At 43.0% G+C, this 20,960-nt stretch overlaps 1 protein-coding gene across 1 annotated transcript; it reads right to left on the reverse strand.

Moving 5' to 3' along the window:
- Positions 1-1,138: 1,138 nt before the first annotated feature.
- On the reverse strand, positions 1,139-20,374 carry ube2e2 (ubiquitin-conjugating enzyme E2E 2). Its single transcript, XM_062985510.1, has 6 exons — positions 20,246-20,374; positions 13,966-14,148; positions 12,949-12,999; positions 5,818-5,950; positions 3,301-3,448; positions 1,139-1,869 (listed from the first exon to the last, which is right to left on the reverse strand). The coding sequence occupies exons 2-6, from the start codon at positions 14,139-14,141 to the stop codon at positions 1,772-1,774; spliced, it is 606 nt and encodes a 201-aa protein (XP_062841580.1). The 5' UTR covers positions 14,142-14,148; positions 20,246-20,374; the 3' UTR covers positions 1,139-1,771.
- Positions 20,375-20,960: the final 586 nt, after the last annotated feature.

Below are 20,960 nucleotides of genomic sequence, written 5' to 3' on the forward strand. Positions count from 1 at the left end.
GTGTTGCTTTTATGCCAAACATAACGTTTTGCGTTGTGGCCAAAAAGTTCGATTTTGGTTTCATCTGACCAGAGCACCTTCTTCCACATGCTTGGTGTGTCTCCCAGGTGACTTTTTATAGATATCTTTGAGAAATGGCTTTCTTCTTGCCACTCTTCCATAAAGGCCAGATTTGTGCAGTGTACGACTGATTGTTGTCCTATGGACAGATTCTCCCACCTCAGCTGTAGATCTCTGCAGTTCATTCAGAGTGATCATGGGCCTCTTGGCTGCATCTCTGATCAGTCTTCTCCTTGTTTGAGCTGAAAGTTTAGAGGGACGGCCGGGTCTTGGTAGATTTACAGTGGTCTGATACTCCTTCCATTTCAATATGATCGCTTGCACAGTGCTCCTTGAGATGTTTAAAGCTTGGGAAATCTTTTTGTATCCAAATTCGGCTTTAAACTTCTCCACAACAGTATCTCGGACCTGCCTGGTGTGTTCCTTGGTCTTCATGATGCTCTCTGCGCTTTAAACAGAACTCTGAGACTATCACAGAGCAGGTGCATTTATACGGAGACTTGATTACACACAGGTGGATTCTATTTATCACCATCAGTCATTTAGGTCAACATTGGATCATTCAGAGATCCTCACTGAACTTCTGGAGTGAGTTTGCTGCACTGAAAGTAAAGGGGCTGAATAATATTGCACGCCCCACTTTTCAGGTTTTTATTTCTAAAAAAAGTTTAAAATATCCAATAAATTTCGTTCCACTTCACAATTGTGTCGCACTTGTTATTGATTCTTCACAAAAAATTACAATTTCATATCTTTATGTTTAAAGCCTGAAATGTGGCAAAAGGTTGAAAAGTTCAAGGGGGCTGAATACTTTTGCAAGGCACTGTATACAGTATATATGTATATATATATATATATATATATACTGGCTGAACTATTTTTAAACTTGGATTTTAACTATTTTTAAAATGAGTGTGGTATAGAAAGGTGAAGTGTTGACCCATGTCCTACATCTTGACAGAAATGTGAGAGCATGTTATACAGAGTAACACTGTGTTCCTTTTATGAGCCTATCTGTAAAGATTAAAAATGACACACACACACTCAAATGTAAATAAACAACATTTTGTACTGCATGTAACATTTGAGCCACAGTGTTTATTAGATGTTTGTTCATGAAGCCATACACAAAACATTCAGACAAGTTACACAGCTATATACAAATCTGATTTCCCATCAGTCCATCTGCAGGACCTGGCTTCCCAGTGACCGCCGCAGACAGCGTTTCTTAAAAAATACATTACAAACAGAGCAGAGCTTCGTATTACGGAAGATGTAAATCACCATCCTGTTACATGCAAATACCATGAGCGACCTGCGTCAGAAAAAAAGCACGGTAGTGTGTTTGGCGTCTGTATTTGTTCCTGATGCTATTGAGGAAGCAAGATAAACATACATGAAGTTTAGCAACATCAATAATAATAATAATTATAATAATAACAACAACATTTTCCCTCCTAGAATCAATTAAACATTCAGATCATGGGAGAATAAAATCGCGGTCTACTCTGTGGATATAAAAAAAGGTGCTTTCAAGTAAACGAGGAACAAAAAGAGACAGTTTCTGTTTACTGAAAGCGGCTGGGATCGATATACTTGTTGCACTTGGTGAGTGTGCTCTGAGAAATCAGGGATAGAGGTAGACAGGTACGGTGTGGACAGAAAGAGGGAGAATTCATAGTGAGGGGTCGGATGGGGGGGAGACTTCTTCTTATGTGGCGTATCTCTTCGTCCACTGTTTGGCTATTCTGTCGTGTTCCGTTCTGTTGGTCAGATATTGTGTGGCGATGCTCCCGACGAGAGGATCGGCTGCAAAACAAGAACAAAGTGAATGAACCAAAACATGCAGTTGCATTTTGTGTCCTATTACTGTTACTTTACATTACTATTGTAGTCTAGATTACTATCTAGTCCTATTATTCTTAATTATATTAGACCTATCAGTCTCAATTACCTTGTAGTCCAAATCGTATTAGTCTTAATTATAATGTAGTCCTGTTCCTATTAGTCTTAATAACATTGTAGTCCAAGTCCTACTGTCTAAATTACATTTTAGTCCTATTAATCTTAATTATATTGTATTACTAGTCCTATTATCATAGTTATACCGTAGTTCTATTAGCCTACTATTCCTGTTATTCTTAATTATACTGTGGTCCTAATCCTATTAGTCTTAAATACATTGTAGTCCAAGTCCTATTAGTCCTAATTACACTGTAGTCCTAGTCCTATTAGTCTTAATTATAATTTAGTCCTAGTCCTACTAGTCATAATTATTATGTAGTCCTGTAGTCCAAGTCCTATTAGTCTTAATTATATTTGAGTCCTAGACCTATTCATCTTAATCATATTGTAAACCCATTTGTCTTATTTATATTATAGTACTAGTCCTATTAGTTGTAGTTATACCATAGTTTTATAAGCCTACTTTTTATGTTAGTCTTAATTATATTGTGGTCCTAGTCCTATTAGTCCTAATTACACTGTAGTCCTAGTCCTATTATTATTAATAATATGGTCACCCTATTAGCCTCCTAGTCGTATTAGGCTTAGTTACACATTAGGCCTACACTTATATTGTAGTGTGGGTCCTGTTCATTCTAATTATATTGTAGTCCTAGTCCTAGTATTGTCTCATTATCAACCTCCAAATGTCCTCAAAGTCCTATTATTTGTCCTTTTACAGTCCTTTTATAGTCCTAGTCCAATCACTATACTACAATAATAATGTAGTCCTGGAAGTCTTGGTCCTAGTACTCTGTTATTATATCCATATTTCAGTTTTAGTCCTATTCATGCCTTATTAAAGTCATCATACAGTCTAGAACTCTCCTTTTGTACTGATGGCCCTATTACTGCTTTATTGTAGTCTTAGTCATATTAAAGTCCAACACCTACTAAGGTCCTTTTCCAGTTCTACTAGTTTTACTGCAGTCCTAGTTCTATTACTGCCCTATTGCAGTGCTGTAGGACTAAGACTACAATGGTTTCAGTGCATAAATCGAGCTGACTCAAATCTTTGAACCCATCACGAACCACCTAACTAATATGAACTGAGATGATAAAGCAATGAGGAACAGGCCTCATGCTGGAGAAACATGCTGACAGGAACTAACTAGGCTTAAGTCAACAGTGGTGCATTGGTAATGTCTAAAAACTGCCCGATTTACACGCATCGCATTGACATCGCTAAATAAGAAGTTTCCAGATGAGACACTTCAGATGCTGAGGGGCTGGTACCTGGGTTACAGTCAGTGAGCAGGGAGCAGATGGACAGCAGCACTTTCGAGATGGTGAGAGCAGGACTCCAGTTGTCCTTCAGGATGTCCAGACAGATCACACCCTGACTGTTGATGTTACAGTGGTAGATCCTCGTACGAAACGTTACCTGAAAGACACGTCGAGATAAGAACTGAATTAGCTTTAAAAAAAGAAAGGTCTAGTGGGAAGAGTTTCGGGCTGCCGTTCGGAAGATCCAGGCTTTGCTATGCAGCCACTGTTGGGCCCTTGAGCGAGGCCCTTAACCCTGTCTGCTCCACGGGTGCCGTACAAGCTGGGATTACACTTATTCTTCTTCTTCTAAAGTCACTACTGAGATCTGCTGGGATGCTGGCGATTCGAATCCCTAACAGTGCCGTCAGCCGACCAGGCTTCAACACATAGACATTATTGGCCGTGTCTGAACAGGGGAGATATGGCCAAGGGATGGCAAGGAAAACTGGCCATGACCAGCTTGTAGAACCTATGGGAGTTGTACTCCAAACATCGGGACTATAGAGGGAATTCTTTCTTCTCATACGCCTGTCAAGAGCCCCTCGTCACCTCTCCTTAAATTCTGATGATCCACAAACCAAGTTCAATTTGAACTGTTTTTAATGGACTATATTTGATTCAAAACAGCACAAAGTTGCCATATTTATTACATCAGTATAGTGAAAAAAAACAGGACAAACGTTCTTTGATCACTCCTTGATGTTGAGTCCATCAGATTTACGTGACCCGTGGTACTGACGCAGGGTCACAGCGCCTCAGCGCACCGTCTACGTCTCCAGCTCCCGTACCGAAGAGTCCAGGAACGTTATTCAATGTCTCCACTGTGGCGTACTGGAGGTGCCATGGAAATTTACGTCATCGATTTGACGTACTAATAATCCGGGCGAGTGTTTTCCTTTCTGTGTGACGCTCACAGTGGAAAGAAAACTTCATGTTCTTGTTTCTGTACTGGCTGAAATGCATCACACCAAGTGCCAACCTGCATGTTAGTGTGAAGCCATGAGCGTAGCCTCGTTCCTTCTGCCTCGGGTTTGGACGTAAAGTTCGAACAGCTTGTTCAATTTCCACACTGAGAAAACATTTTAAAATGGATTTTATTTATTTTTATTTATTTATAAGGATTTTAACGTCATGTTTTACACTTTGGTTACATTCATGACAGGAACGGTAGTTACTCATTACACAAGGCTCATTAGTTCACAAGGTTATATCACACAGTCATGGACAATTTAGTGTCTCCAGTTCACCTCACTTGCACGTCTTTGGACTGTGGGAGGAAACCGGAGCTCCTGAAGGAAACCCACGCAGACACGGGGAGAACATGCAAACTCCACACAGAAAGGACCTGGCCCGCCCCACCTTCTTGCTGTGAGGTGACAGTGCTACCCACTGAGCCACCGTGCAGCCCCTAGCCACATATGACGCCTGGACGCCTGCTGAAAATCTCATGGAGGAAGATGATGACCACTGAGCGAGTGTACAGTGGGGCCAAAAAGTATTTAGTCAGCCACTGATTGTGCAGGTTCTCCTACTTAGAAAGATGAGAGAGGTCTGTAATTTTCATCATAGGTACACTTCAACTATGAGAGGGAGTATGTTTGACCTCGTTATCTGTATAAAAGACACCTGTCCACAGCTTCAAACAGGTGCCATTAATACAGGTAACGAGTGGAAGACAGAAGAGCTTCTTAAAGAAGAAGTTACAGGTCTGTGAGAGCCAGAAATCTTGCTTGTTTGTGGGTGACCAAATACTTATTTTCCACCATAATTTACAAATAAATTCTCTAAAAATCCTACAATGTGATTTCCTGGATTTTTTTTTCTCATTTTGTCTCTTATAGTTGAAGTGTAGCTATGATGAAAATTACAGACCTCTCTCATCTTTCTAAGTAGGAGAACTTGCACAATCAGTGGCTGACTAAATACTTTTTGGCCCCACTGTATGTGATGGCCAGAACAGAAAAACAGCAACTGAACCACATGAAATCCAGCAAGTTACGTTACTGTTACACATGACAACACTGAAGGCAGCGTTATGACAGAGGAAGATCAAGAATAAGCTGAACTGACATCATTACAACATGGATTTGCATTATCAGGGGATAGTCAGCTACATATTTACTTATTTATTAGGATTAACATCAGCATTTATTAACATTTGTTTTGAAAATGGGAGGTCCGAAGTGTTAATAGTCAGGTGTCCAAACACGTTTGGCTATAAAGTGTAGATTAAATAGCAAAAACAAAAGTGGTAACATAGATATCACGCGCAAAATAAAGCTTGTAAACTGGAGCAGGTTTAACTCAGCTGTTGGAGAGCTTGGTCAGCACGTTCTGATTTTTCACTGGCTTGAATTTATTCATGGGTGGAGAAGGTACATCACACACCCCCAAGAAAGTACTTTCCTCCAAGAGGAACCAGCCAGTTCCTAACAACGACAATGAACGTACTGGTGAGAGACGACGGACTTGTGTTTGACTCACCTTTGGTGGTTTAAAAGGATAATCCGGTGTAAACGCGATGTCCAGGAAGAACACCCCGCCTTCATACACGGAGCCCGGCGGCCCCAGGATGGTGGATCTCCACTCGTAAATGTTGTCTCCTTTAGGACCAGCACTGCAAACATAAACATGAACGATTTTAAAACCTTCAGAGCTGAGCGAGGATTAATTCACTCTCTCAGTTCCTGACAGACAACGAAATGAGGTTGAACAATGAGCTGAGATTGATGACAGAATCTGGATCTTTAAACAAGTTAATTACGGCAGAATTATTAAGTAAATCATAAATCAAAGTATAGCGACCAGAATAAGCAGCGCCGCTCGGCTCCACAAATATGACCGGCTGTGTTTTATTCCGATTTCACGACATAATCATAATGTATGGATGTAATAATAATAATAATATCAATAACAACAACAATAATACATACAAACATTGTGCTTTATAAAACTCACACCTTTATGGGCTGAGATTCAAACCCAAGAGCTCAATGGGGTAAAAAATAAAGGTTTAGAAAGCAACACACATTCTGATCTCCTAAAAATGAGACCAATTTTCCGTCTGGTCTTTTTAAAACAGCCACCGACAGCTTCAGCTCGTAGCATTTTAGATGTGAAAATGCATTAAGCTTGAGAGCCAAGTGCTGCAATAAAAACAAACATCAATACTAATCAGGGCTAGTAAACACTGCGCCATTAACAATACGTAGAAGCTCGGAGGAGCATTATAAATCCAACACATTAGCACTTCCGGTCTGTCTTTCTGACGAGATATTAAATAAATAAACAGGCCACGGCGTAAACGCACGCAGGCAACATCTGGTAGCCGGTAGCTACAAAACTCGGCATAATAACGTACAGGATCGGCAGATGTACCATCATAAATCCCCACACAGATGAGGGTAGATCTCAGCAATCTCTTTTGCCGAAACAGGAGCTAATGAGCATGACAATCCAGCACAAACATTGAGCTTTTATGACACAGCATTGCCTCTTAATCCACTAATTATCTTTAATTATCTTTAATATCGTCCTATACTTAGAAAGTAGGAAGCCGCTCAGTACAGGGTCGTCCGAAGTGACTCTCTGTACACAAAATTAGGGACTGTGTTTTCTAGAATGCCTCTCAAAAGACTCCTCGGCAAATAACTGCTCATTAGGAGCCTAATGGACCTGGTTTCCATGACTGAGCTGCTGCGAACAAGCCTAAGATCAACATGCCTAATGCCAAGTGGTGGCTGGAATAGTGTAAAGCACACCAACATTGGGCTCTGGAACCGGCCAGTCAAATTTATATGTGAGCTGTAATGTTAACAGGAGAAGGCGTGTCGGTCCAGGGGCCAATTCTGATCCTGGACTTGACTTTAATCAGGAGCTTATATCTCTCTTGTCGCTGCCGCCACGCCCACCTCCACTTGAGGAGGGTCAAGACTGTCACCCCCCCAACCCACCGGACTCTACACTCCTACCTGCTAGGTGTGGGGTCTTACAGACTGCGGTATCGCGTAAGGAGAGGTACGTGCTGCCATGCGTGATCAGCCAATCGTGTATGAGTAGGAGTATTTATGCACCGGCCGAGGACGAGGTCAGGCAACCTTCAACATGCCAAGTCCTTGACGTCGCAATGTCCGGCCTCCCTCCTACGGCCTCATTAAGATCCCCTCGTTATTTCCCGCTTGGGAATCCTTACGCTATTTCAGGAGCGATTTTAATACTCGGGTATCTTGGATGGAAGGAAGTTCTTCTTGGTTCCCTCTGGGTTTATGTTCCGTTTGACTAACATCGGAAAGGCAAAGCTGGGACTCGAAATTCTGTCATTAATTACATCTGTGCTCTGGAACTACAAACTCGGGAAAGCAGGGTCTGGTCTGTCTGAGCACCAAGAGTACCACTGTGGGAGGACGTCGGTCAAGAAAGCCTCAGTTGATGTTCCGGTTCATTCCAGAGCTACTCAGCAGGGCTGAGGTCAAGGCTTTAGTGATACCTAGGAATTACTGCTGCAATCGTGACCTCTCAGTGCGCGATACAGATCTCCATATGAACCCCATTTCTCGATGTTGGTCAAGAAAGCCTCAGTTGATGTTCCGGTTCATTCCAGAGCTGTTCAGCAGGGCTGAGGTCAGGGTTTTAGGGATTTCGAGGGATTACTGCTGCAATTACGACCTCTCAGCGTGCTATACAGATCTCCATACGAACCCGACTGGTGCAGGTGAAAAGAAGTGGTCAGCTTCTGCAGACGTGCTAGGGGGCGTGAGTTTGGATTTGACTAAACTGGGAGGATAATTTTGGGAGAAAATGCATATTAAAATGATTAAAATGTATTGAAAATGGTAACCTTTAGTATTATTATTATTAAGTGTGCGATTGTTCCCAGCGTTTGATCTCACATCATCTCTCCAGTCAGCCTATCAGCCTCATTTTTTATTTATTTTTTTGCCACCAGCATATTAAGATCTTCCATTACGGCAGGCCCGCGGTGATTATCGGAATGACAAGTTAATGAAGCAATCTTTTCGCCCTGGCGCGCTGAAACACCCCACTGTCAATTATATTTCCAGCACAAAAGAAGGGAGGGGGGGAAGCTGGGGGTCCTCGTCCGCCCCGTATTCCCTCCCTGCGCTCCGGCACTGACGCCACGGCTAGATGTGAGCCATCAGTGCTGAGTCGAACGCTTTCGAGAGAAATATTTGCTCTGTCCGGGGCCAAGAGCCGATCCTGCTGCTGCCGCCGCCGCCAGTTTCTCAAGGGCGCAGATGGCAGAGCAGGATTATCTACGTCAGACTAAAAACAAATAAGAGTCAGACCTCCAGTCGTACAGAGCAGCCGGGCGAAACCTCTTTCTGTCTTTTGATTAATCTCGTAATGGCTTTTCCGTCCTCGGTGATGCCAAATAAAAGGTCTTCAGGAAAAATAAGCCCTCTGATTTAGTCCTGATTCACTTAAACGCACCTAACGCGAGCGAGGCCAAGCGCCAGCCGAAAACACTCGGCCCGGGCCCTCTCATGCATAATGCATCGCGCGTCGTTATTTCAGCAGCCAGGCTTTTCATGCGATGCGGGAAGATGAAGCGGCGAGCACGCCTTGATGAAAAGAAGAATGTTTTTTAACCGGATCTATCCGCAGACGCTTTCATGCCGCGCACGCTTCGAGACGCGAGACGGATTCAGATTTCGACACCTAATGGAATACAGCTGCGCTACGGCTATGAGGACGCCCCTCGTAATGATCCAGTATGTGTGTTTTAACCACACCCAGGTTAAAGGTGTACAGAATAAATTAAAACCAATAATTGATACCCTTCCAAATTTCTGGAAGCAGTTTGGGGAAGGGCCTTTTCTGCACCATAATGTGTGGTTTGAAGTGTATTGTTAAGGCCCTACCTAATTCACCGGCGTAAAAATCGCATCACGGATTGAAATATGAAATATGAGGTGGTCCTAGCAATCATACCACATCATAATTAAGTTAGTATCATAGACTTTTCTGTGCTGTAGTGTGTGTGATTACGTACTGAGTGCATTTTGTCCCTTTGTGGGTTCCATAATCAGTGTAAAAAAAGTCACTTCTCTACACACGTGATCATCTCTGTGCTGCACCTCAAAAGAACAAGCCAATAAAGTGTTTTGCTCCGGACAGTTTGTCTATGTAAAGTTTATTTCCTTCTTTATAAACTCAGCAAACTGTAAAGGCGCTCGGTTACACCAGCAATCAGTTCAAGATGTCGAAATGTAAAGCAGATAAAAACACGACTGGAGTAACTGAGTTTGGAAAACTAACAACCGATTTTGTCTCTGAGACGGAGGTATTAAAGTTGGCTGTGCTTTGTATGATAGCTTCCATTTATTCTATCATTGTTGCAAACAGTATTATTTGATATGCAACTGCACACATAATGTCTATAAACTTCAATTTGTCTTCCTCGGCTGGGGGATCCCCGATTTTTTGCAGTCGAGGTGAGTATATTGCTGCTCACGCCTCCTTAACGGAACCCTTTTCCCACCCATGCACTCTGCACAGGCGCCTCTATCCACCAATCAGGATCCTTACACAGCGTTTGAAGACCCCGCCCACATATTCCGGTCATCCCTCCCTGCAGGCACTGCCGATTACGCCCGCTAGATGGCGCCCAGCCGACCGGTGGCAACCGAGGAGTTCAGAATCTCGGCGCTGGTGTGCTAGCGGAATATCATTCCAACTTTTATTTCTTATATTATTGTACTACATTGACGCGTCGTCGTGTGATGCTTGTGATAATTGTGAATCGCTGCTGTGACATTGCAATTTCCCTTCGGGGATCAATAAAGTAATCAATCAATACGAGTTCCGTGAAATGAAGCACATTTACCCGTGAATTTAGCAGGGCCCAAATTATAGCCAATAATTCATGCGCTTCCAAATTTCTGGCAACAGAAAGCTTTTCTGCTTTAGCATAACAGAGTCCCACACACAAAATAGAGCACCATATATATGTTGTTTGAAAGATATTGCATTGGAACGCTGCTTGTAAGCACCCGTACCCGCCCAGATTTCACCCTCAGTGGTCCCGAAGTGTGTGTGAGATCTTCAGCTCCGCTTTTTATTTAAATGCCGATTAAATTTGTCGAACTGTGACGTTTATTAGACGATTATCGACTATTCATTAACACTCCTACATCAGACAAACTAAACTGGATCTACTGGGTCCTAAAACCCCACAGATTCTGGTCACTACATGTATCACGTATAAAAACATCCTGAATTCACGTCACGTCTGAGTCCGATATTACCGGGTTCTGTTTGTCCGGCGTTAGCCGACAGATTCTCCTGCGGTGCGCGGAGATAAAGAGAACCCCTCCCTGCTCGCGATTCCTACCCCCCAACCGAGCGACCCACCCACCCACCCACGCTCGTCTCAGTCTAATGAATATGGATGTCCCTCCTGCTGCAGCTAATGGTCAGGATGTGAGAAATGGATTCGATTTGAGACCTCGGGCCGTCTCCCGCTGGGCTCCGACGCTAATCAAGAGCTTTACGGACGGAGGCGAGGGGCAAGGATGGACGGCTGGGGTATTATTAGCGGTGCTGCTTCCGATGGGAGGATAAACACTGTAGCTCTTCGACCGGCGTCATGTTGGCAGTTGGCGACGCTAAGCCTATTAATAATGCTTCAGCAGATAGTTCTGATTTCAAAACGCCTAGCGACGTTAATTATCCGTCTGCGCCTCTGACGATTCTTTTTAATACGCCGTCAAATTGGCCTGCAGTTATTATGCACAAAAGCACCCAGATTGAAGCAGCCTCAGATGATTTTCCTTTAATAACTTGCCGTTTTCCTTTATGATCATGACAACACTTATCTCCAAGAGCCATAAAACCAAACACCTTCAAATGAAACAGCTAATGGACTAATTTAGAGAGATTTATATGTTTATAATCAGAGAAAAATCATTTATTTGGCATTCGGGTGACACAGCGGTCTGAGATCCAGCCTCGAATCTCTGTGGTGGCTATCAAACCACCGGGCATCTACACAGACATGATTTGCTGTGTTTGACTCACACAACCCCCATCAAGAAGGGGTCACCACACGCCCCCTTAGACCAGAGATGTTCACAAGTCACAAAATACGAGTCCGAGTCGAGTCACGAGTCTTTATGCTAGAGTCCGAGTCGAGTCACGAGTCTTTATGCTAGAGTCCGAGTCGAGTCACGAGTCTTTAGGCTAGAGTCCGAGTCGAGTCACGAGTCTTTAGGCTAGAGTCAGAGTCAATTCACGAGTCAATATAATAAACACAAACATATATTGGAAATGTAGCGTACAAATAAACAAATAATCTGTAAGTTCAGATAAAAAACAACAACAGATTAGCGAGTGTATTTAGCCATTTTACTTCGTGCCTTTACTTTCCTAGGTACCAGTTAAAAGCTTAAACGGACGTTTTGTTTTCATAGCAAATCACGGCACAGCGGCCAAAATCCCAAACACAGCAAAAAATCCATAACCGCTGCTTACCTTAGCTTCTGTTCTTCCAGTTGCTATTACATTTATAAGCGTGCGTCCCATTAGGAATAGAATCCGTTATTTTGTAAATGTGCTTATAATTAAAAACCTCCAAACTTTTCCTGGTTGTGAAGTAAAACAGGAAGTCGTTAGAAAGCCGATCGAGCGTTTCATTACCACGTCATCTGTGTGACGCAAACTGAATAAATGCAAATAACAACATTTCTTACTAACAATTACAATCAGAAGCGGTTCTTACAATCATTAGCGCCAATTCTGTATGAGCGTTCCATTCACATGATCTGTTCCTGTGAAGTGCACTAGGTAGGGTATTCCACCATTTTAAGTAGGGAGTGACGCTTCATCACTACGCCGGAAGCTGGCTGGAACATTTAGCCACTGCGTGCATTGCGGGTTAAGAAGGCCGGAGCGTTAATATTATTAGAGAGCAGAAAATGAAACGATCAGAATGATGTCGGATCGTATGTATATATATATATATATATATATATATATATATATATATATAAATAAAATTGTCACACGTAACTAATGTTGCTGACTTTTGTTGTCCACAAGTCATTTTTTGCGAGTCACGAGTCGAGTCCGAGTCATTTGAAACGAGTCTGAGTCGAGTCTGAAGTCGCTGTGTGTGACAAGTCCAATCTAGTTTGAGCAGTGTTGGGTTCCCACTCAGAGATCTTGCTGGAGGACAGGACTTGCATTCCAACTGACATTCCAATTCATCCCTAAGGTGTTTAATGGCTTTGAGGTCAGGGCTCCAACATATCAAACTCCAACATGGCTTTATGGACCTACTATATGTATTATTATATTATTATCATTTATACACCTGTTACATGATTTGCCATGTCTGACTTGCACAACACCCATCAAGAAGTGGGTCACCACACGCCCTCTCGAGCACGTCCAGTCTAGTTCGGCCAGTGTTGGGTTCCCAAGATATGCCCCCACTCGGAGATCACGCTGGAAGACACCCACCTCCCTCAAACCTGTCCCACTATGTCTGTGTGGACGCCCGGCCAGGTCGTTCTAGCTCGTTAGACCGCTGCGCCACCCACAAAGCTTTGCTCCACACAACAGCCAGATGAATGTGAACCGGCAGCATCTTACCTGCAGTTGGGTGGTGGATCCAGAGTGATCTCCGCAAGCTCCTTCTGAATTCTGAAAGGAAAGCACCATAAATCTGGACTTTAATGATTCACATATCACCAGTAACAGGTCTGTTATGAATACAAAGCTGCTGGAGGACAGGGGACACTGTCCACAGTCAGACGAGCTTTACAGCGTCATGATATGAAAGTAAGAAGCTTCTGCTGCTGCATATCATTGGACTCAATGATTGTTTGGGATGATTGATGGGTCTCACCAGGCCCGAAGCACACTCATATGTTCTAAGCCAAAAGTATCTGGACACCCGACCATAAACAGAGCGACCTGCAGGTGATCTAGTCTGAGAAGGCTTCTCACAAGACTTTGGAGTACAGTATGCCTGTGGGAATTTGTGCCCATGTTGCTGAAGAAAGCCTCAGTTGATGTTCTAGTTCATTCCAGAGCTGTTAAGTGATTTTGGATTTGAGTGTGTCTGTGAGAATTTGTGCCCCGTTCAGTCAAAACAGCACCTGGAAAGTCAGGCACTTGGACCTGCATTCCAAATGACATTCCAATTCATCCCTAAAGTGATCAATGGCTTTGAGGTCAGGGCTCTGTTTAGGCCACTGGGTTCTTTAAACTGAGCTTTTCTTCATGTCTCAACGTGGGAATTCGAACCCTAGCATAAGTCACCGCTGTGCCACCCCAGCGCCCTTTTTTGATGGACATCCCGTTCCAAAAATACCGTCATATGTACAACCAGCTCCAGTCTTAGAGGAAAGCTTTTTCACCCGATGTTGGAGCGTGTCTGTGAGTATTTGTGCCTCTTTCTGTCAAAACAGCCCCTGGGAGGTCTTGTAAGCACCTGACTTGACATTCCAATTCATCCCTGAGGTCAGGTCTCTGTGCACGCCATTGGAGTTCCTTTGATTGATTTTACAATATTGATCATTTATACACCTGTTAGTGATGGACATGGCTGGGAGGGGTGTCTACATACTTTTGACCTTGTAGTTTACAGTGTGGATCAGGACTCACCTCTTGGCGCTGGTGGAGAGTTTCGCTGCCGTTTTGCTGGAGATCTTGGTCTCTTTCTTTTTGGGCTGGGCGGATTCACGCTCCCGTTCAGCGGGCGCCGTTTCTCTCTGCTCCAGATCGGAGCTTCCTCCGCTGGTGCTGGGGCTGTCGTCTACTCTCTGCACCTCGCCGGACATCCTGGCCCTGAAATTCATCGCATTTCTTTTATTATCATTATATTTCAGATTTTTTTCCCTTTTTCTCCCAATCTAGTCATATCCACAATAGACACAATCATAGTGGCACACAGGGTACAAAAACAGTGGCACACAGGGCACAATCATAGTGGCACACAGGGTACAAAAACAGTGGCACACAGGGCACAATCATAGTGGCACACAGGGTACAAAAACAGTGGCACACAGGGCACAAAAACAGTGGCACACAGGGCACAAAAACAGTGGCACACAGGGCACAATCATAGTGGCACACGGTAAAAAAACAGTGGCACACAGGGCACAATAATAGTGGCACACGGTAAAAAAACAGTGGCACACAGGGCACAATCATAGTGGCACACAGGGCACAATAATAGAGACACACAGGGCACAATAAAAAAGGCACACAGTACAAGTATAATGGTGCACTGGGTACAAAAATAATGGCACACAGGGCACAATACTAGAGGCACACTGGGTACAATGATGGTGGCACAGAGGGCACAATGATAATAGCACACTAGATTAAATAATAGAGGCCCACAGGGTACAATGATAGAGACACACAAGGCACAATAATAATGGCACACAGGGTACAATTATAGTGGCACACAGGGCACAATTATAGTGGCACACAGGGCACAATAATAATGGTACACAGGGTACAAAACTAGAGGCACACTGGGTACAATTATAGTGGCACACACGGCACAAAACTAGTGGCACACTGGGTACAATAATAATGGCACACAGTACAATTATAATGGTGCACTGGGTACAACAATAGTGGCACACTGGGTACAATACAAATGGCACACAGGGTACAATAATGGTGGCACAGAGGGCACAACAATAATAGCACACTAGATAAAATAATGGAGGCCCCCAGGGCACAATAAAACGGCACACACGGCACAATTATAGTGGCACATAGGGCACAACAATAGTGACACACAGGGCACAACACTTAAAGCAAACAGGGCACAATAATAGAGACACACAGGGCACAATTAGAGACACACAGGGCACAATTATAGTGGCACACTGGGTACAATAATACTGACATACAGGACAACAATAGTGACACACAGGGCACAATAATAGTGACACAGGGCACAATGATAGAGGCACACAGGGCACAACTGTAGTGGCACACAGGGCACAACAACAATAGCACACAGGACACAACAATGACATACAGAACAATGATAGAGGCACACAGGGCATCACGATAATGGCACACAGGGCACAACACTGACACACAATAAAATTATTTGAGATCCGTCCTGCTGGTCAGCAGCCCTAAAAATGTCAGATTGAATGTGATAATTAGCCGTGTTCTAACATTTTTTGCACGTACTTGTATAACAACACTCATGTTATGATATTCTGAACATTTTAGTAATTCTGCACTTTATTTGTGTCTCCTCAGTCAAGCAGGTTTCAAATCCCATCGGCCCCAGAGGCCTCAGCAGAAGAAAGAAGCCGAACTTAATGGGCTGTTGGTCTCTCACACACTGAACCCCAGATAAACGTCTTCTGACATTTATTTCCACCTCGGCGTCCCCGGCTGACTGAATTCTTTCTTCTCACAGAGCCTCATTAACCAGGAAAAGTCCCTCAGCGGCGTCTGTAAAACAGATCACTGTGCGACGCCCAGGAGAAGCGTCTCCAGCTGGTATTTTTATAACGGCCATGACCCGGTTATTAGCTGCTTTCTTTAACGTCCGACAGGCTGGAGCAGATCAGAGAAGCAGACGAGCGTACGAGTGATGTCCTGAATTCATTTATCGTTTTTAATCTGTCCGACGTGTCAGAGCGAGCAGATACACACAGAAATCAGACGCCTCCAGTTTTTCATGTTGTGTTATTGCGATAATCAGACTGTATCTGTATCTGATACTGCCATTCGAGTGTAGCAAAGATCCGACACTAAAGGACGATGCTGAATTAAGCCGCATTTATTTATTACAAAGCAACAGTTCAGTGAATTCAGAATTTTCACTTTATTTAAGCAACACACATTATGTCCATAAATTTTTACGTGACTCAGACAACATCAATCAAAATGCATCTACAATCTGGTCCCATAGTGGTTTACAAGCTGCAACATAAAGCCTCCACAAGGGGGCGTCCACGTACAAGTTCATTTTGTGTTTACGTGCCAGTTAAAATTTATTATGCTTATATAATTATTATTATTTTTCTCTGCAACCCAGGCAACACAAACAATGCATCTACAATCTAGTCTCACTGTGGTTTACAAGCTGTAACATAAAGCCTCCACAAGGGGGCGTCCACATACAAGTTCCTTTTGTGTTTACGTGCCAGTTAAAATTTATTATGCTTATATAATTACTATTATTTTTCTCTGCGACCCAGACAACACAAACAATGCATATTACTCTCTCTCACTCTGTTATGCTTTACAATCTAGTCTCACTGTGGTTTACAGATGTAACATAAAACCTCCACAAGGGGGCACTTGTGTACAAGTTTTTGTGTTTACTTGCTAGTTAAGATTCGTTTATTTAATTACTATTATTTTATTTTATTTATTTTGTATTATTATCTCCAGCTCACGAGTCTGAGTCTCAGCTGTGCTACCAGCCGGCCGGGCTGTTTGTCTGTAGAGGGAGGGACGAGGGCTAAAACAGGGTTGCTGACCGGTGGAATTGCCTGCACGCGTGGCGGCTGTTCACGGATGGCAGTGTGTCGTAAACTGAGCTAGCCCTCTACCTCTGGGATCCAGGGTTCGAATTCCCAGTAGGGCTATGTCTCTGTGGCCCGAGACCCTGCGAAGCACTGACGTCCAGTCAGTCCAGGGTGTGTTACTGCATTGTGGACCCACAGCGACCCTGAGCAGGTAAAGGTGGTGGTAAAACATAAAAATGTAATTAAAGTCATATATTATTTAATCGAATGGTCACAGCCACCGCCACAACCCGAGCCTCCTACAGTGGTAGGTATTCCCACCCTGCACCACGTATTTCACATGGAACCGGACATACAGTGACCCTGACCAGGATGAAAATCAGATACTAATCATCTCCCTGTACTTTTGTACATCCTGTGTGTATCGTGACACGGCACACCCGCCTTACCAGTGAAGGTCCAATCCAAACCCTGCTTTAACACATCAGCTCAGTAACACACCCTTCATGAGGATACACGGGCATGCTAGAGCTGGCACACACCGCACCATGGGTGAAGGTACCACACTGGGTAACAGAACTGTAGGATCTGCATAGATCTGATCTATCTTCAGTCCACAAAACATTCTAACCCAGACACACCGAGTGAGAGGAAGCTATCAGAGAAGAAATGGAGGAACGTAATTAGCAGCATGCAAACACAGATCCTGCTCCAGTGTTGCCAGATTGGGCATTACCACTTCAAATCAGGTCAGTGCTCAGGATGATATATCTAAAGATCTTCTCGGCTGCTAGTTAGTTAGTTAGTTAGTTAATGGAAGGTTTAGCTCACAGGCCATTTTCCTGGCAGGAGCGTTTCGATGGCTAGTAAGATGAGGGGTCAGGTACGTGCATTTAGTCTGAATATCGATAAGAACTTGAGTTATGTTTCAGCTTCGGTTTGGGTGACGATGTCTTCTATTGCTGGTGCTATGCATGGTTGGCGCCTTTCAGTTGGCGAATGCTTGACTGTAAGGGGAGTTTGGCAGGTTTCACAGTGTGGTGTTTGTTGGCTATGGCTATTATCATGGCTAGCTAATAGATTAATTCTTTAAACGTCAAAGTGGCGGGTCGATTTTCTTTCTTAACTTGTGCGTACGGTGGTTAGAGTGTTTGTGTAGCTATGAAGGCGTAGAGTTTTAATTGTTTTGAAGTGCAGGTACTTCCAGGAATTTAAGTCGTTTATTTTTGTTTTTTTTGGGGGGGGTACGGTGTGGTGTACACTCACATCCAATGTGGCATCAACCTGGTCCCAACAATTTTCAAAGTAGGTTGTCTATTGGCTGCAAGTATAATAGCCATTACAAAATACTGGCTCCAGAACAAAAAACTTTTTCAAACAGAGGATCCACTCCATACAGCTCCAAAAAGAGGGAAAATGTTTAATTTGGTGTTTAATTCATAATTACTAGGTGTATGGAATTAGGCTACCTTAGTTTTATTACTGATTAACCCGTGACCTCATGTTTGCTCCGTTTGATATTGTTTATAGGGATGGAACGATGCACCACAATACAGTTAATAAGTGATTCAAAAATTCTACGATACAAAACAATTTGACATGTATAATAAATCGATATTTACTTTAAACAGCAGAGGGCACTGGTGCTACATATATATAGACCTCGTCTGGTTGACGTCACTGGGCTATATGCCTGGTTGCCAAATTCGAGGTTAATTCAAAATTGTTTTGCATAGTTTGTACCTACCTCAGAAATAAAAGGGCATTCATTATTTAAATAAATAAAATATAATCACAAATACAGTATTTGTGTTGTCTTCAATTTCAGTGGAAAAAATCGTATCGTGAACCCAGTATCGTGAATCGCATCACGGGTAGAGTGTATCGTTACATCCCAAATTGTTGATGTTCCTTATCTACTCTTTAACTCTAAAGATTGTATATTAAATCCACCACGGACATGTTAAGTGGGCTTGTTTACATCAGACCTCACTAATGTTTTGCAAAAGGTCTGCTGTACAACTCAGCCCTTGTTCGATGGACAGCTAAGAACCTCCTATGATCATGTTAAGCTATGAAAGCCTCAGACAGTTTGAGTTGCTCTCGAGCGTCACTCTGTGCATTCAAAATTGCTTCTTACTGGTGGTGGTCTAGCCCATTAGATATCTGTGCCACCTGAGCGCCCTCAATTAAATACTTAAACTATTATACCTGTATGAAAGTGTGCACCACTGGCTCGAGTTATGAGAACATTACCTTAAAAATGCTTGCACCATAGGGTGCAACTGGTCCTGTAAAATTGCCTTTGATTAGCTGGCTGTTACACGACCACGCCGAGCAATCGTGTTAAACGGTTTTAAACAGATGCTGCCGGCAGCATTATGGTTCCCCTATTATACCTAACAGCTGGAAGCAGACAGTGGGCTGACAATATCATGTGGTTTCCTCCAAACACACATTCAGATGCAAGTAAACATGGTGATAGTTAACACTGCAACTATTCATCTAAGGTTCCATGTCGGCTTGAGACCCCAGACATCAACCACTTATTTCTATTTTACATCTCCAACGTTTATTCAACATTTATTCAACAAAGTTTGGGGTGGTTTAGATGTATGGGAGTACACATGGCCAATCTGGCAACCCCGAAATTGTAATTTTGTTTTTGGGATTTTACCTGCATGAAAAATCGCTTTTAATTCACAACTTATTGACCTAAAAGCAATATTAGCTGTATTAACAGCTGTAGGGAAGAGAAAACAACAACACTTAGGTTACTTTTACAAAGTAAATCACCTGAACTGGTGGAGTCTTTAGGCTCAATTATTTACAGATGTAAAAAGAAGGTGATTCTTTTCAAACTGGCAACCCTGTGCCGTCGAGGGTTGACCAGCTAGCGAACGAATTGGCCATGAACACAAAGGGACGTGGGTTGCCAGATTGCTATATCCCAGTTCATGCATCAAAATGCTCCAAACCCGTTACAAATGCCTTAAAACGTCCCGAAAAACTCATTTAATTATAAAGCTGAATACTGCTGGGTGTAATTATGCTTATGCACATACTTTAAACTGATATATTTATGTCTAAGTATAGTAATGCATTATATTTTAGGTAAAGCAAATCCCAAACAGCTTGTAAGTAAGCTTTAAGAAAGCGCTTTCAAAACAATCTTTATAATGATATTACTAATAAATAGACTGACCGACATTAAACAAAAAATATATTTCAACATGTGCCGCACGTTTTGCATTTCAAATTAAAAGCAATCCAAGCTAAACATTCCAAGATGGATTAACACCAATAGGGCAACCTTGAGGAAAAGGCAGGCTCGTCCCGACCCACACACATGCCCAAGCTGGGAATAAACCACTTTCCCGAGACATTTCAGCGCTTAAAACAGACAGACCGAACCTCCAAAGTCTTACCTATCGAGCCGTAGTCGATAATCAATCCTATTCGGGTTCGTCTGTCGGTAAATCGGTGTTCCCGTTCGGCAGTCGGCTCGTTCCCGTCGCCTCGCTGTTTAACTGAAGCGATAACACAGAGCCAAACAGCCAGAACCGCCTCCAGGCGCGCTCACGACACGCGAACGCGCGGCGCGTTCACGTAGAGCTTATTCAACATCATTTTGGGGGGTGATCCTGAGATTGTGGTGGTCCGAGCCCCCCCAAAAAAGACCAACTCTACTAAGAAATCTTACTAAACCAATATTCTCCCCCAACGTATACTGTGGCCACTAGTTTCCTTACCCACACCATCACCCCTTTCACCTGGTCCTGCCAGTTACGTCCTCAGAAGTGTTTACTTGGCATCATATATAAAATTGTAAACACATTTTTGGCAGTATGGGCATGTAAAATTCACATGGACACTGGACAACATGTAAAAATCCAGGCAATGATCAAACCCAGGTCTACAGAACCCACTCAGGCTAATGTGTGACCACAATGCAAAATGATAGATAGATAGATAGATAGATAGATAGATAGATAGATAGATAGATAGATAGATAGATAGATAGATAGATAGATAGATAGACAGACTATCTATCAGACAGACAGACTACAGACAGAGGTATATATATATATATAAAATAGAATATGAAAAGAGATTGTATATCAGATATAAAATATGTCGGAC

The sequence above is a fragment of the Trichomycterus rosablanca genome, chromosome 23 (assembly GCF_030014385.1).
Source record: "Trichomycterus rosablanca isolate fTriRos1 chromosome 23, fTriRos1.hap1, whole genome shotgun sequence".
In the NCBI taxonomy this organism is placed as follows: domain Eukaryota; kingdom Metazoa; phylum Chordata; class Actinopteri; order Siluriformes; family Trichomycteridae; genus Trichomycterus; species Trichomycterus rosablanca.

Bases quoted from the DNA above. Each gene is read 5' to 3' on its own strand.
- ube2e2 (XM_062985510.1), bottom strand. From the start codon at position 14,141: ATGTCCGGCGAGGTGCAGAGAGTAGACGACAGCCCCAGCACCAGCGGA. The intron at 5,951-12,948 runs GTAAGATGCTGC...TTATGTTTGCAG, and splicing joins GATCCACCACCCAACTGCAG to TGCTGGTCCTAAAGGAGACA. The intron at 1,870-3,300 runs GTACCAGCCCCT...CTTGTTTTGCAG, and splicing joins GCTCACTGACTGTAACCCAG to CCGATCCTCTCGTCGGGAGC.